Source organism: Chiloscyllium plagiosum, chromosome 11, assembly GCF_004010195.1.
Source record: "Chiloscyllium plagiosum isolate BGI_BamShark_2017 chromosome 11, ASM401019v2, whole genome shotgun sequence".
NCBI lineage: Eukaryota > Metazoa > Chordata > Chondrichthyes > Orectolobiformes > Hemiscylliidae > Chiloscyllium > Chiloscyllium plagiosum.
In genome coordinates, this window is record NC_057720.1 from 93,091,186 (window position 1) to 93,107,874 (window position 16,689).

The window sequence follows — 16,689 nt, forward strand, 5'->3', positions numbered from 1 at the left end:
CGGAGGAAACATCAACGAAGCGCCGCTCAGGAGGCTCCCAAGCACTGATGATGTTGCCTAGCCAGGGGACGAAACGTTTGCAACAAAAACTTCCAGCTTGGCGAACAGAACCACAACAACAGAGGAGTATTGCTGTGCTAGAGACCTAGCACAGACATAAATGGCTGCCTCTATATTGCAATTATGCTGTGATTGTCTTGATCATTATTAGATAAAATTTATTTTTTATTTTCTTTTAGGTAGCACCATACATTAGCCACTAAGAAACAGTTAGTTAGCTCTGGGTTCATGCCCAAACAGGTAATTGAGTCATAGATTCCTACAGCACTGAGACAGGTCCTTTAGCCCAAACTGATCCATGCTGACCAAAAATGTCTGTTCACGTGAACCCCATTTCCCTGCACTTGGTCCATATCCTTTTAATCCTTTCCTATCTATGTACTTGTCCGAATGCTTTTTAAATGTTGTTAATGTACCCGCCTCAACCATTTCCACTGGCAGCTCATTCCATATGTGTACCACTCTGTGTTTTAAAAAAAAAGCTGTCCCTCAGGTTCCCTTTTATTCTTTCTCCTCTCTCTGATGCCTTTTAAATCCTCAATTCCCTAACCCTGGGATAAAAGACTGAGTGCATTCACCCTTATCCATGCCTCTAATGATTTTATAGACCTCTATAAGATACCCCCTCAGTCTCCTACACTCTAAAGAAGATAATTCCCAGCCTGTCCAATCTTCTTCCTATAACTCAGACCATTGAGTCCTGGCAACATGCTCGTAAATGTCTTCTGCATTCTTTCCAGCTTACTAACATCCTTTCTATAACAAGGTGACCAAAACTGAACACAATTATGCAAGTGCGGCCTCACCAATGTCCTGTATAACTGCATCATAACTTCCCAACTTCTGTATTCAGTGTCCTGACTGATAAAGGCCAGTATGCCAAAAGCCTTTCCCTGTCTACGTGTGACTCCACTTTCAGAAAACCGTGCACCTGAACTCCAAAGGTCCCTGTATTCCACTACACTCCTTAAGGCCCTACTTAAATCCATATAAACCATGTCTACCGCCCTGCCCTCGTCAACCTTCGTCACTTCATCAAAGAATCACTAATAAATTTGTGAGGCATGATCTTCTAACAAAGCCATGCTGACGATTCTTTCCAAATGCATGTATATCTTATCTCTCAAGGTTTTTTAAAAGAGAAAACGATAAGTACAATAAATCTGATCTGTTCCCACGCAGTTCAAAGGTTGGTGTCTGCCAAAGGATTTTGAAAAGTACTGCTCCTATAAGAAATCAAGTGCATTTTAATATTTAGTAATTTAGATTGCTTGGATTTAAAGTTCAGGGAAGTCTTGCTGTCTGCACCAACCTCACCAATTTCTCAACTTCCTGCACTTCTAACATTGCATTTGGTTATAGAATAAATAACCAAGACTTTGGTTAAAATTTGGAAGCTGTGGTTACCCTACTGTCCCTTAGCTTGGTATGTAGTACATACTGTGCCTGTTGGAGCTTTTCTACAAAACGGCGAGGAAGACTTATGCTATCTAATCCTGTACCATATCTACACAAGGAAATTTAATGGGGCAGTTTTAGTGTGATTAGGGCTTTATTGTATCTAACCTTATGCTGGACTTGTCCTGGGAGTGTTCGATGGGGACAGAATAGAGGGAGCTACCATCTGTAGCCCCCATTCTGTCCCAGAACAGTGTGGGCAAAGGAGTTTTGTGCATGTTTTTTATTCCAAGCCAGGAGTGCGACACATTTTCACCAATTTCAATTGAACTTCAAGCAGGTTTGTTTGTTTCGGTTCTTGGTTGCAACTTCGGTAATTATTCCCTGTTCCTTTTTATAGTGAACGAACTAATCCTAAAACAGAAGCAGAGATCTGAAGAAAAACGACTAAAACTTGAACATCCAGTAAGTACAAATTGCCATTATCATGCCAAGTGCCACAGGGGAAGCTCTGAACATGTGGAGTTATGTTAGCAGAATGGATTGAAAGACTGACCCCAGGCCAGTGGGTAGAGGTTACTAGAAGCTGCTGACAATTATTTGGAATTAGGAAGGTCGTACCATTGGTCACCAGTTGCAGAAATTATTTGCACTCAGTGTGAGGTGTATTGTTAATGGGGACGGCTGCACCAAAACACAGGAAGATGTAAACAAGATTATGATGCAGGTTATGGTGTTCCTCTGACTTTGCTGCTTTTGTCTTTGGGCAAGGTGGTAGTGTTGCTGGTGTGCGGTCAAAGTCCTTGTGACCATTGGATTATCTTTATTAGAAGTTGTAGTTATTTCTTGCTTAATACTGTAAACTCCTTGTCTTTGTTTTCTGAACATTTTCTCAGGATGGATGATCCTTGTAAATCTTCTATGCACCTTCGCTAGTGCTGCTTGCCTCCAAATTCTCAGATCTTTGCTGAGGAACAGGAATTTACAGATTGATTGTTCAGTCACTGGTTAGAGGCAGCAGCTGATATAAAATAGCAGGAAAGAATAATTGTCAACTTTCCAGGCTTATGTTACTTTTCAGAGATGTACAAACAGACTGTGCATCCCAGTCTGGAGACCTTCTGCCCATTCGTTATTCATACGCACTAACTGCCCAGGATCCAATCATCAAGGTTAAGTCAGGCTAATGACCTCTGGAATTCAGAACTGGTCCCAAATGTACAAGTGAGTCAGCAATCTGTTGCTGGCTAAACCTCACTTTGTGCACCCACCCAATATTATGGTGTCTTGTCTCTCCTCCCACACTGCTTGAACAAAGCAACTGCGTAAACACAGCTCCAAATGAGCTGCAGTAACTTGTTTTTAAAGGTTCAGCAATTCCTTCCCTGATCCTTGGTTTTAAAACTATCGTCTTTTGATCTGCCTGAAAAGGAACAGAAAAATGTGTTCTTTATTGTACACGCTTACAACAAGTGTTTAGGAAGGTGTATGGCATGTTAGGGTTTATTGCAAAGGGAAATATAAAATAGGGAACTTCTGTAACTATAGATGGCCTTTGTGAGTCCACATCAGGAGTACTCTCGACAGACCTGTTTGATTTTTTAAAAAAATATATAATTTCATCAAAATAATTCGAAGACGATTCACTCATCTGTTTCCTGCAGTGGGTCAGGGTGTTTTGACTTAAGAGGAAAAGTTGAACAGGCTGGGCTCAACTCATTGGAGTTCAGAAGAATTTGGTTTTTATTTGTTCATGGGATGTGGTCCTGTTGGTTTGGTCAACATTTGTTATCCATCCCTAATTGCCCAAAGGAGCGAGTTAGGTGTTTGCCACATTGCTGTGGATCGACAGTCACCTGTGATCAGGTGAGGATAGCTGAGTTTCCTTCACTAAACCATGATCGAATCAGTTGGATTTTTAAGAAAACTGGGGCAGTGGTTACATTAGGCCATTGTTTTATTCTAGATTCTTGTTAAATTCAAATTTCACTTTCTGCCACGGTGAGACTTCAATCCATGTCCCAGCATGTGAGCCTCTGATTCCGGATTACTAGTCCAATGACACGACCAGCATGTCATCCTATTGAAACAGAGATGATCCTGAGGGGATTTGACAGGTGGTTGTTTCTACTTGTGATAGCAACTAGATCTCGGGCAGAATAAAAGTGGTCAGATCACTCAGAATAAAAGCAAGTGTACTTCCGTTCAATATGGAGAAGTTTTTTTTTGTCAGACTGGTCTGTGATTGGTGAGTGTTCCATAGACCAAAGAGCAGTGAAGTTATTGAAGTTATTCAAGACTGAGAGAGATTTTTGATCAGCAAGAGTTGGGGTAGGAATGGAATGTGGAGGCCAAGCAGGCTTGAAGAGCTGAATGGTACTGCTGTTCTTGGTGTTCTTATGATTAATACCTGATGGTATGGAAGATCCTCCTATTTGTTGCAGTAGAAGGGTGACATATACAGGCTTGATAGTGATTTTTAAACCACTTTGTTTTAGAATGGCCACCGATGGCAGGCAATTCAGGATGTGCTGATCACAGATCAGGATAGTCTGGATCTCCCGAATGTAAACCTCATGCTGGAGCTGATAATACAGAAGAAGCAGCAGCTGGAAGCGGTGAGTACTCTGGTGCCACCTGGGTATAACATGGTCAGGAGATGGGAGACTGGCATGGCAGACAGATAAAAGTGGAGTAAAACACAGTTCTGCCACATGGCAAAGTGTTTCAGCTCATGCTATGTTATTCATTCACATTCACCACACATCACCATCTGTCATTTGGCCTTTGGTGTCTGTCTTGCTTCAGCTCAATTGACTTTAAATCAAGTTTTCTTTTTGGTCATCACATATTTCATCTCATACTCAACCACTCCTGACAAGAGTTGCACTGGGAACATTAGAGTAGGAGGAGGAGGTCATTCAGTATTTAAAATATGCTAACCATTCTAAATAATACCTGATCATCTACCTCAATACCATATTCCCAAATTATTCCGTTATCTATCCCATATATCGTTATCGAAAAATCTTATCTGTTGCCGCCTTGGATTTAATCAATGTTTGAGCCCTCAAGTAGAAAAGTTCAAAGATTCACTCACCCTCTGAGTGAAGAAACGCTTATCTTGGTCCTAAATGATATGCCTCTTAGTCTGGGACTGTGCTCCCTGGTTCTACACCCACACCCACAGCCAGCATGCACCCTGTCGAGACTTCAAGAATTATGTAGATTTCTCTGAGATCACCTTTCATTCTTCTAATTTCTGGGGAACACAGGTTCTGTCTCCTCAATGTTTCCTCAGAAAGATGTCCTACCTATCATTAATTGCTTCGGGAGAAGGTGATGGTAAGCATTGCTTTGATTGCTGTGTTGTGTAGGTAGACTGATTGATTGTGCTGTCAGGAAGGAAGTTCCATTGACAGTGAAGGAATCGTGGTATTGTTTCATGCCAGGATGGTGAATCGCTTGGAGGGGAACTTGCAGATGGGGGTATTTCCATGTATGTGCTGTTCCTGTCCTCCTACTTGGCAGATGCCACTAGTTTGAAAAGTGCTGTCAAAGGAGATTTTACATTTCCTAACATTGACTGGGATTGTCGAAGTGTTAAGGGCTTGGACGAAGAGAAATTGGTTAAGTGTGTTCAGGAAGAATTTCTCATGCAGTATGTAGATGATAATACTACAGAAGGGGAAAATAAGATAGGGTAAATGATGGGAATATTAGAAGGAGAGCTGTTTGGGACTAGGGATTATAATTCCATTAGTTTTAAAATAGCTATGGAAAAGAATAGATCTGATCCACAAATTAAATTTCTAAATTGGGGCAAGGCCAACTTTAATGGTTTTAGACTGGAACTTGCACAAATTGACTGGGAGAGGCTGTTTGTAGACAAAGGGTTATCTGGCAAGTGGGAGATTTTAAAAAGTGAGTTAATGAGGATGCAATGTCAGCACGTTCCTGTTAGAATGAAGGGTAAGGCTGGCAGGAGTAGGGAATCCTGGCTCAGTGGTTAGCACTGCTGCCTCACAGCACCAGGGTCCCAGGTTTGATTCCAGCCTTGGGCGACTGTCCATGTAGAGTTTGCACATTCTTCCCGTGTCTGCGTGGGTTTCTTCCGGGTGCTCCAGTTTCCTCTCTCAGTCCAAAGATGTGCAGGCCATGCTAAATTGCCCATAGTGTTAGGTGCAATAGTCAGAGGGAAATGTGTCTGGGTGGGTTACTCTTCGGAGGTTAGGTCTGGCTATGTTAGGCCGAAGGGTCTGTTTCCACACTGTAGCGAATCTAAAGAGTAATTGAGGCCCTGTTCTTGAAGGAAGCATGTAACTTGTAGGCAGCTGAGATCAAGTAAGTTCCTTGAATATAGAGGGTATCAGATAACACAAGAGAAAACTCAAGAGGCCTAAAAGGGATCCAGAGAATGACATAAGGTAAAGAGAATCCAAAGATTTTACAAGTATGTGAGGGCAAAAGACAGAGATAATCGGGCCTATTAAAGATCCAGCAGATCATCTATGTGCGGAGCCACAGGAGATGGGTAAGTTTGTAAATGAATATTTTTTGCCAGTACTTACCATCAAGAAAGGTGTGGATATGAGGGAACTTGCGGAAATAGAGAGTGATATCTTGCAGAGTTTCCACATTACAGAAGAGGTACTGGAAGTCTTAAAGCACATGAAGGTAGATAAATTGCCAGGACTTGAAGTGTCTCACAGGACTTTGTAGGAGGCTTGGGAGGAAATTGAGGCCTCCAGTAGAGAGATTTGTATCATCGACAGCAATTAGTGAAGTGCCTGAGGTTTGAAGGGTGGTTAATATTGTGCCATTATTTAAGAGAGGCTGCAGGGAAATGCCTGCAAACTACAAACTGGTCTGCTTAATGTTTGTGGTGAGAGGGAATTCTGGGAGACTGGATCGAGAGGCATTTGGGATGATCAGCGTGGCTTTATGCATGGGAAATCATGTCTCACGAATTTGGTTGAGTTTTTTGAAGGGGTGACCAAGAACGGACATGAGGGCAGAGCAGTAGAGGTCGTTTCCATGGACTTTAGATTACATTACAGTGTGGAAACAGGCACTTCGGCCCAACAAGTCCACACCGACCCGCCGAAGCGCAACCCACCCATACCCCTACATTTACCCCTATACCTAACACTACAGGCAATTTAGCATGGCCAATTCACCTGACCTGCACATCTTTGGACTTTAGCAAGGCTTTTGACAAGGTGCCACATAGTGGGTTGTTGGGTCAGGTTAAATCTCTGTGTCCAGGGAGAGCTAGCCAATTGGTTACAATATTGGCTTGACAGTAGAAGACCGGGTGGTGGTAGATGTTTGTTTTTCAGACTGGAGGCCAGTAACCAGTGGTGTGCTGGTGGTAGGTCCACTGTTATTTGTCATAAATGTGAATGATTTGGATGGGAATTTAAGAGGTATGGTTAGTAAGTTTGCGGATGACACTAAGATTGTTGGTATAGTGGATGGTGAAGAAGATTATCTGATAATGCAATGAGATCTTGATCAATTGGGCTTAGTGGGGTGAGGAATGGCAGGAGGAATTTAACATAGATAAAAGCAAGGTATTGCAAGGTGTTGCATTTTGCTCATGCAAACCAGGGTAGGACTTACCCAGTCAATGGTAGGGTTTGGGGAATGTTCTCGAGCAAGGAGATGTTGGTGTACAAGTTCATAGGTCCTTGAAAATGGATCGCAGGTAGACCTGCTCTAAAGAAGGCTTTCTGCATTCTTGGTTTTATCAGGCAGAGGTACAGAGTACAGGAGGTAGGACATCTTGTTGCAGCTATACAAGGCACTGATGAGGCCATATTTGAAGTACTGCGTGCAGTTCTGCTTGCCTTATTGTCAAAAGAATAATATTAAACTAGAAAAAATGCAGAAAAGATTTCCTGGGATGCTCCCTGGCCTGGAAGGTTGTTGTTAGGAGGATAGGCTGGAACATTTTTCCTTGGGACATTGGAGTCTGAGTGGTGACCTTGTAGAGAGAGAGAGGAGATAATGAGAGGCATAGGTAGGGTAGATAACAGGCAGCTTTTCCCCATGGTAGGGGAGTATAAACCAAGAGGGCAGAGGTTTAAGGTGAGAGAAGTGAAATACAAGAGTCCAGAGGGGCAATTGTTTCAACAGGATGGTGAGTGTCTGGAGCAGGCTTCTCGAGGTAGTGGTGAAAGCGAGTACAATTAAGAAATATTTAGATAGGTACGTATATGGGATAGGTATGTAAGGATATGGACCAAATGCAGGCAAATGGGACTATTTTAAACTCTGAAAAATGGGCAGGTTAGGGCTGGAGTCAGGCTGGTATAGTCTTTGCTACTGAAGGGCTTCTGCCCAAAATGTCAGTTTTCCTGCTCCTCGGATGCTGCCTGACCTGCTGTGCTTTTCCAGCACCACTCTAATCTTAAAAATCGCACAACACCAGGTTATAGTCCAACAGGTTTAATTGGGAAGCACACTCGCTTTCGGAGCGTTGCTCCTTCATCAGGTGGTAGTGGAGGGCTCAATCCTAACACACAGAATTTATCGCAAAAATTTACAGCGTGATGTAAGTGAAATTATACATTGAAAAATTCATTTAAGTTTCAACAGGATGGTGAGTGTCTGGAGCAGGCTTTTCAAGGTAGTGGTGAAAGCGAGTACAATTAAGAAATATTTAGATAGGTACGTATATGGGATAGGTATGTAAAGATATGGACCAAATGCAGGCAAATGGGACTATTTTAAACTGTGAAAAATGAGCAGCATGGGTTCATTCATCTGTCCTTCCAAGTAAACCTGTTGGACTATAACCTGGTGTTGTGATTTTTAACTTTGTACACCCCAGTCCAACACCGGCATCTCCAAATCATCACTCTAATCTTGACTCTGATGTCTAGCATCTGCAGTCCTCACTTTCGCCAGGTTAGGCTGAAGGGCCTGTTTTCATATAGACTTCTTTGATTCTATGGCTCTGAGCCTGACAAATTGCTGCAGCACATTTGGAGGCGGTACACAATGCTGTCACTGTCCATAAGTGGTGAAAAGGGTATATGTTTGTGCATGTGATGCCAGTCAAGTAGACTAATTTTGTATTAAGTGTAGTTAGAGCTGCATTTACCAGGCCATCACACTCCTGACTTGTTCAGTGGGGAGGCTATGGCCTAGTGGTACTATTGCTCGACTATTAATCCAGAAGCCCAGAATAAGGTTCTGAGGACCTGGGTTTGAATTCCACCGTGGCAGATGGTGGAATTTGAATTCAACAAAAAAAATTTGGAATTAAGAGTCGATTGATGACCATGAAACCATTATCAGTTGTTGGGGGGGGAGAAAAACCATCTGGTTCACTAATGTCCCTTAGGAAATCTGCCATCCTTACCTAGTCTGGCCTACATGTGACTCCAGAGCTACAGCAATGTGACTGACTCTCAACTGCCCTCTGAAATGGCCCAGCAAACCACTCAGTTGTATCAGTTGCTAGAAAGTCACAACACACCTGGCATCAACCTTGAAACTGGAAAAGACAATGGCAAAAATACATTCAGCCCTGTCGACCAACATCTGGGTGCTAATGCCGAAATTGGGAGAGCTGTCTCACAGACTAGTCAAGCAACAGCCTGACACGGTCATTCTTATAGAATTATACCTTACAGATAACACCCCAGACACCACCATTACCATCCCTGGGTATGTCCTGTCCCACTGGCAGGACAGACCCAGCAGGGGTGGCGGCACAGTGGTAAATGGTCGGGAGGGAGTTGCCCTGGGAGTCCTTAACATTGACTCCAGACCCCATGAAGTCTCATGGCTTCAGGTTAAACATGGGCAAGGAAATTTCTTGCTGGTTATCATGTACCGTCCTCCTTCGGATGTTGAATCAATAATCCTCCAGGTTGAACAATACTTGGAGGAAACACTGAGGGTGGCAAGTACTCTAGGTGGTGACTTTCAATGTCTGCCACCAAGAGTGGCTCGGCAGTAGCATTACTGATCGAGGTGTTCGGGTCCTAAAGGATAGAACTGCTAGACTGGGTCTGCGGCAGGTGGTGAAGGAACCAACAAAAGGAAAAAACATACCTGACCTCGTCCTTAGTAATCTGCCGGCTGCAGAAGCATCTGTCCATGACAGTATGGATAAAAGTGACCATCACACTGTCCTTGTGGCGATGAAGTCCCGCCTTCACATTGAGAATAACCTTTACAGTGTTGTGTGGCACTATCACCGTGTTAAATGGGACAGAGTTCGAACTGATCTAGTAGCTTCAGGCTGGGCTTCCATGAGGCACTGTGGGCCATCAACAGCACAGAACTGTTTCCAGCACAGTCTGCATCCTCATGGCCTGGCGTATCCCCCACTTAACCATTACCATCAAGCCAGTGGATGAACCCTGGTTCAATGGAGAGGGCATGCCAGGAGCAGCATTAGGCATACCTAAAAATGGGGTATTAACCTGGTGAAGCTACCAAACAGGAGTACTTGCGTACCAAATGGCATAAACAGCGAGTGGTAGACAGAGCTAAGCAATGCCAGCGGATCAGATCTCAGCTCAACAGTCCTTCCACATACAGTCATGAATGTTGGTAGACAATTAAACTACTCACTGCAGGAGAAGGAGGCTTCACAAGTATCCCCATCCTCAATGATGGTGGAGCCCAGCACATCAGTGCAAAAGATAAAGCTGATGCATTTGCAACTATCTTCAGTCGGAAGTGCAGATGAATGATCCATCTCAGGTTCCTCTTTGGCCCCCAGCAAAACAAATACCAGTCTCCAATTCGAATTCATTCCATGTGATATCAAGGAACAGCTGGAGACAATGGATACTACAAAGGCAATGGGCCTAGATAACATTCTGGCAATAGTGCTTGCCGCTCCTCTAGCCATGCTCTTCCAGTACAGTTACTACACTGATATCTACCCGACATTGTGGAAAGCTGACCAGGTATGTCCTGTGGACAAAAAATAGGACAAATCCAATCTGGCCAATTACCACCCAATAAGTCTGCTGTCCATCAGTAAAGTGATGGAAGGACTCATCAACAGCACTGTTAAGCAGCACCCGCTCAGCAACAACTTGCTCAATGATGCAGAGTTTGGTTTTGCCATGGTCATTCAGCTCCTTATCTCATAACAGCCTTGGTTCAAACATGGACCAAAGAGCTGAATTCCAGAGGGGTGGTGAGAGTGACAGCCCTTGACATCCTGGCCGTATTTGACCGCGTATATCATCAAGGAGCCCTGGCAAAAGTGGAATCAGTGCATATCGGGGGCAAACAGTCTGCTGGTTAGTGTCATACCTGGCCCAAGGGAAGATGGTTGTGGAGGGTCAGTCACCTTAGCTGCAGGAGACCCTCAGGGTAGTGTCCAAGGCCCAACAATCTTCAGCTGTTTCATCAATGACCTTCCCTCTGTCATAAGGTCGGAAGTGGGGATGTTTGCCAATGACTGCTCAGTGTTCAGCACCATTCGCTACTCCTCATACTGAAACAGTCTGTGCTCAAATGTAACAAGATCTGGATAGTATCCAGTCTTGGGCCAACAAGTGGCAAGTAAAAGTCACGCTACACAAATGCCAGTCACCAATAAGAGACACTCTAACCACCACCCCTTGGCATTCAACAGAATTACCATTACTGAATCCCTCAGTGTCAACATCCTTGGGGTCACCATTGATCAGAAACACAACTGGACTCCCCATATAATCACAGTGGGTACGAGAGCAGGTCATGCACTAAGGAATACTGCAGCAAGAAACTCACCTCCTGACACCCCAGAATCTTTTCAACTTTCTTAAGGCACAACTCAGGAGTGTGATGGAATACTCCCCATTTTCCTGGATGGGTGCAGCTCCAACAACACTCGAGAAGCTTGACACCATCCAGGACAAAACAGCCCGCTTGATTGGCACCACCTCTACAAACATTCAATCCCTCCACCACTGGTGCTCAGTCGCTGCAGCGTGTACTATCTACAAGATGCACTGCAGAAATTCACCAAAGGTCCTTAGACACCATCTTCCAAACCCACAACCACTTCCAGCTCAAAGGACAAGGGCAATAGGTAGTTGGGAACACCACCTCCTGCAAGTTCCTGTCTAAGCCACTCAGTTCTCTGACTTGGAAATATACTGCCATTCCTTCGCAGTCGTTGGGTGAAAATCCTGGAATTCCCTCCCTACTAGTATTGTGGGTCAACCCACAGCATGTGGACTGCAGCAATTTGAGAAGGCAGCTCACCATCACCTTCTCAAGGGCAAATAGGGGTGGGCTATTAATGCTGGCCAGCCAGCGATGCCCAAGTCCCACAAATGAATAAAAAGAGATTGGACAGGCTTTGGAAAGTCGAGGTGGTTTACAGGATTCCAAGCCATTCTATTTATGTATTAATCCAAATAGTTTCCAGTGTATGGTAAACTGTCAAAATTTTGAAACTGGTGAATTCAGTGATGGCAATACCATAGAAAATCAGTGGAAGATTTAGATTACCTTTCATTGGAAATGGTCAGTGCCCTGACATTTGGGATGGGAATGTTACTTGCCACTTAGCAGTTCAAACTTAGATGTTGGCAGGTTCTTGCTGTTATGGACACTGAACCGTTCAGTACCCAATGAGTCACTGAATGGTGCTGAATATTGTGCAGTCATAAGAACGAGGAGTCCCTTGACCTTATTCCACTATTTGATATGATTGTGGCTGATCTCATCTTGGCATTAACCCTACTTTCCTGCCCTCTGAGGTTATAAATTAAATGTTTATTAATCTCAAATTTATTGTGTCCCAATGTCAACTGCACCATGAGATAATGAACTTTATGCAGTCACAACCCCTTTAAAAGAAGTAATTCCTCCTCAACTCTTTCAAATCTGCCTCTTCCCTGATTTACAGTTTTAGGCTAAGATTCCCACATATTTAAAAGTCACACAACACCAGGTTATAGTCCAACAGGTTTATTTGGAAGCGCTAGCTTTCTGAGCGCTGCTCCTTCATTAGGTGGGTGTGGCATATAAGAGCGTAAGACACAGAATTTGTAACAAGTGTTTACAGTGTGGTGCAACTGAAATTACATATTGAAAAAGACCTGGATTTTTTGTTAAGTCTCTCACCTTTTAGAATGGCCATGTTGGATTCAGTTCTTTTATATGCAAATCCCAGAACTTGCTTTAAAAGTTACATTGTCAAGTGAGCTTTAACAATAGGTGCCATATCGTCTCAGATAATGCATTGAAGGTGTGAGGTGCCCTGTGTGAGGCTGTCTGTGGCCCAATGTTCAAACTGATTCTGTATCTAAAAAGGATTTACAGAATCTTACATGGATTCATGCAGTCTTTGATCAAAATAAAATATAATTCTGCAAGTACAAATTCACCCCACAAATGTGTTTGCGTGTGTGTGGGGGCAGGGAATATAAGTGCGAGAATGTATGTATGAGTGTGCAGGTGTTTAAGTCTGAGAGGTTACATATATGGGTGTGTACATTGAGTGTATGAGAGAGAGCTTGTGTTTGGGCGGGACCTGGTTCGATTCCAGTCTCTGGTGACTGTGCAAACTCCACTGTGATGAAGGGATCATATATTTAATACAGAAATGTTTGAAGAATTTCTTCTCAGAGGGTAGTGAATCTATGAAATTCTTTACTGCAGAGGGCAGGTCATTAAATATGAATATTTGTCTCTCATAGTCTTTGCAATTACTAAGGGACATTCTCCCAGTGTCTGTGTGGCTTTCCTCCCACAATCCAAAGATTTGCAGGTGAGGTGAATTGGCTGTGCTAAATTGCCCATAGTGTTCAGGGATATATAGGTTAGGTGCACGAGTCAAGGGTAAGTGTAGGGGAATGGGATACTCTTCGGAGGGTCAGTGCAGACCTATTGGGTTGAAAGCTTGTTCCCATGCAGTAGGGATTCTAATTCTGAGTGGCAGAGAGTCTGCGTGAGTGTATGGGTTTGTAGGATTGTGTGTGTGTGTGTAGTGCAGTGGGTCACCTGTTGTGTCCCAGTTGAGGCCTCCTGCACGGGTACCGAATTTGGCTATCGGCCTCTGCTTGGCCACGTTGCGTGTTGCCTGTCCCAAAATCCACCTTGGAGGACAGCTACCTGAAGGTCCGAGGTCGAATGTCCTGGACTGTTGAAGTGTTTTGTGTCTTACAATCTTATACGCCGCAACTACCTGGTGAAGGAGCAGCACTCCAAAGGCTTGTGCTTCCAAATAAACCTGATGGATTCTCACCTAGTGTTGTGATTTTTTTTGCCTTTGTACACCCCAGCAGCACCAAATCATCATCCCCACATATGACCTTATGATGGACACCATGTCATTGAAGCACCTGAAGATGTTTCAAACTCAGATACTCCCCTGAGGAACTGCTGCTGCCATGTCCTGGAGTTGAGTTGACACAGCTCAAACAACCTAAAACTCTCTGTTTCTGGTGCCTTGCCTGATGCTCGTTTTGTCTTTTCTACGTGGTTTAATGTGGCCATGTCAGAGTTCAGTTAAGAATCAACTACGTGGTTAAGAACATAAAGCATGAGCAGAAGTACGTTTTTCAGCGTATCAAGTCTGCTGTGTCATTAAATGGCTGGTCTGATTATCCTCAAACTCCACTTTCCTGCCTTTCCCAATCCCTTAGTAATTGCAAAGACTATGAGAGACAAATATTCATATTTAATGACCTGCCCTCTGCAGTAAAGAATTTCATAGATTCACTACCCTCTGAGAAGAAATTCTTCAAACATTTCTGTATTAAATATATGATCCCTTCATCACAGATTATATTACTTTCCCACAAAGCAAGACAACTCTACATCTATACTGTCAAATCTCCAAAGAATCTTTTAGAGTCACAGAGATGTGCAGCATGGAAACAGTCCCTTCAGTCCAACCCGTCCATGCCGACCAGATATCCCAACCCAATCTAGTCCCACCTGTCAGCACCCGGCCCATATCCCTCCAAACCGTTCCTATTCATATACCCATCCAAATGCCTCTTAAATGTTGCAATTGTACCAGCCTCCACCACATCCTCTGGCAGCTCATTCCATACGCGTACACCCTCTGCGTGAAAAAGTTGCCCCTTAGGTCTCTTTTATATCTTTCCCCTCTCACCCTAAACCAGTGCCGTCTAGTTCTGGACTCCCAGACCCCAGGGAAAAGACTTTGCCTATTTATCCTATCCATGCCCCTCATAATTTTGTAAACCTCTATAAGGTCACCCCTCAGCCTCCCACACTCCAGGGAAAACAGCCCCAGTCTGTGTAGCCTCTCCCTGTAGCTCAGATCCTCCAACCCTTGATCCTGGCAACATCCTTGTAAATCTTTTCTGAACCCTTTCAAATTTCACAACATCTTTCTGATAGGAAGGAGACCAGAATTGCACGCAATATTCCAACAGTGGCCTAACCAATGTCCTGTACAGCCACAACATGACCTCCCAACTCCTGTATCAATACTCTGACCAATAAAGGAAAAGATACCAAACGCCGCCTTCACTATCCTATCTATCTGCGATTCCACTTTCAAGGAGTTATGAACCTGCATTCAAGGTCTCTTTGTTCAGCAACACTCCCTAGGACCTTACCATTAAGTGTATTAGTCCTGCTAAGATTTGCTTTCCCAAAATGCAGCACCTCACATTTATCTGAATTAACCTCCATCTGCCACTTCTCAGCCCATTGGCCCATCTGATCCAGATCCTGTTGTAATCTAAGGTAACCCTCTTGGCTGTCCACTACACCTCCAATTTTGGTGTCATCTGCAAACTTACTAACTGTACCTCTTATGCTCGCATCCAAATCATTTATGCAAATGACAAAAAGTAGAGGACCCTACACCGATCCTTGTGGCACTCCAGTGGTTACAGGCCTCCAGTCTGTGACCCTCTGTCTTCTACCTTTGAGCCAGTTCAGTATCCAAATGGCTAGTTCTCCCTGTATTCCATGAGATCTAACCTTGCTAATCAGTTTCCCATGGGGAATCTTGTCAAACGCCTTACTGAAGTCCATATAGATCACATCTTCTGCTCTGCCCTCATCAATCTTCTTTGTTACTTCTCCAAAAAACTCAAATTTGTGAGACATGATTTCCCACGCACAAAGCCATGTTGACTATCCCTAATCAGTCCTTGCCTTTCCAAATACATGTACATCCTGTCGCTCAAGATTTCCTCCAACAATTTGCCCACCACCGAGGTCAGGCTCACCGGTCTATGGTTCCCTGGCTTGTCTTTACCGCCCTTCTTAAACAGTGGCACCACATTTTCCAACTTCTTCATTCACAGGATGTCACTAGGTAGGTCATCATTTATTGTGCACCTCTAGGTGCTCAGAGGGCAGTTTAGAGTCAACCATACCTGACGTCACATGCAGGCCAGACTAGGTAAGGGCAGCACTTTCCTTCCCTAAAGGACATTAGTGAATCAGATGGGTTTTTCCAACAATAATCATCATTAGACTCTTAATTCCAGATTTTTATTGAATTCAAATTTCCCTAACTGTCAAGTCACGAGAGTCCTACCCAGGTCTCTGAGTTAGCAGTCCAGTGGTTATGTCAGTTGGCCATTGCCTCCCATTTATGCTATCTACTGCCTCTTCCTGGCTTTCCATAGACAATGCTGGCTGCCCCTCTTTCCACCTATCTATTTACACTCTGTTGCTCGGACTGCAACCCCCTCACCTTTGCTCAAATTCCACAAGCTGCAAACAATTGAGACAGATGTGTTCACCTTGACGTCCAGCCACTCCCACATGTTGCAGCAGCAATATACCTGTCCTTCCATCACTATTGTATTTGATTTAATGTGTGAATTAATTACTTAAGATCTCTGCTCTTTACACTTCATGATAATGGTACTTTATTTTTATAGAAACCGGAGTAGGCCATTCAACACCTCAATCCTGCTCCACCAATTCAATAAGATCATGGTCTAAGTCCTTGGGCCTATATTCCTTGATAGTCTTAATAAAACTTTGCCTGTCTCAGATTTCAATTTAACAATTACATTAGTATCAACCACCATTTGACAAAGAAAGTTCGAAACTTCAACTTCCTGTGTAAAAGTGCTTTTTACACTGAGGGTAGTTCGCATGTGGAATGAACTTCCTGTGGAAGTGATGGGCACAATTTCGCCATTTTAAAGACGTTTGGAGAAGTAAATGAGTAAGAAGGGTTTGGAGGAATATGGTCCAGGCAGGTGGGACGTGTTTATTTTGGGATTATGTTTGGCATGGACTGGTTGGATCAAA

The 16,689-nt window shown here is 43.7% G+C and overlaps 1 protein-coding gene across 1 annotated transcript in view; it reads left to right on the forward strand.

The window, feature by feature from the left end:
* Positions 1-16,689, forward strand: part of cop1 (COP1 E3 ubiquitin ligase) — a 99,267-nt gene that overhangs the window by 34,878 nt on the left and 47,700 nt on the right. Inside the window, exons 4-5 of the mRNA XM_043698537.1 lie at positions 1,859-1,923; positions 3,957-4,076. Of these exons, the coding sequence (XP_043554472.1) occupies positions 1,859-1,923; positions 3,957-4,076 (185 nt within the window). The remainder of the gene's footprint in view (positions 1-1,858; positions 1,924-3,956; positions 4,077-16,689) is intronic.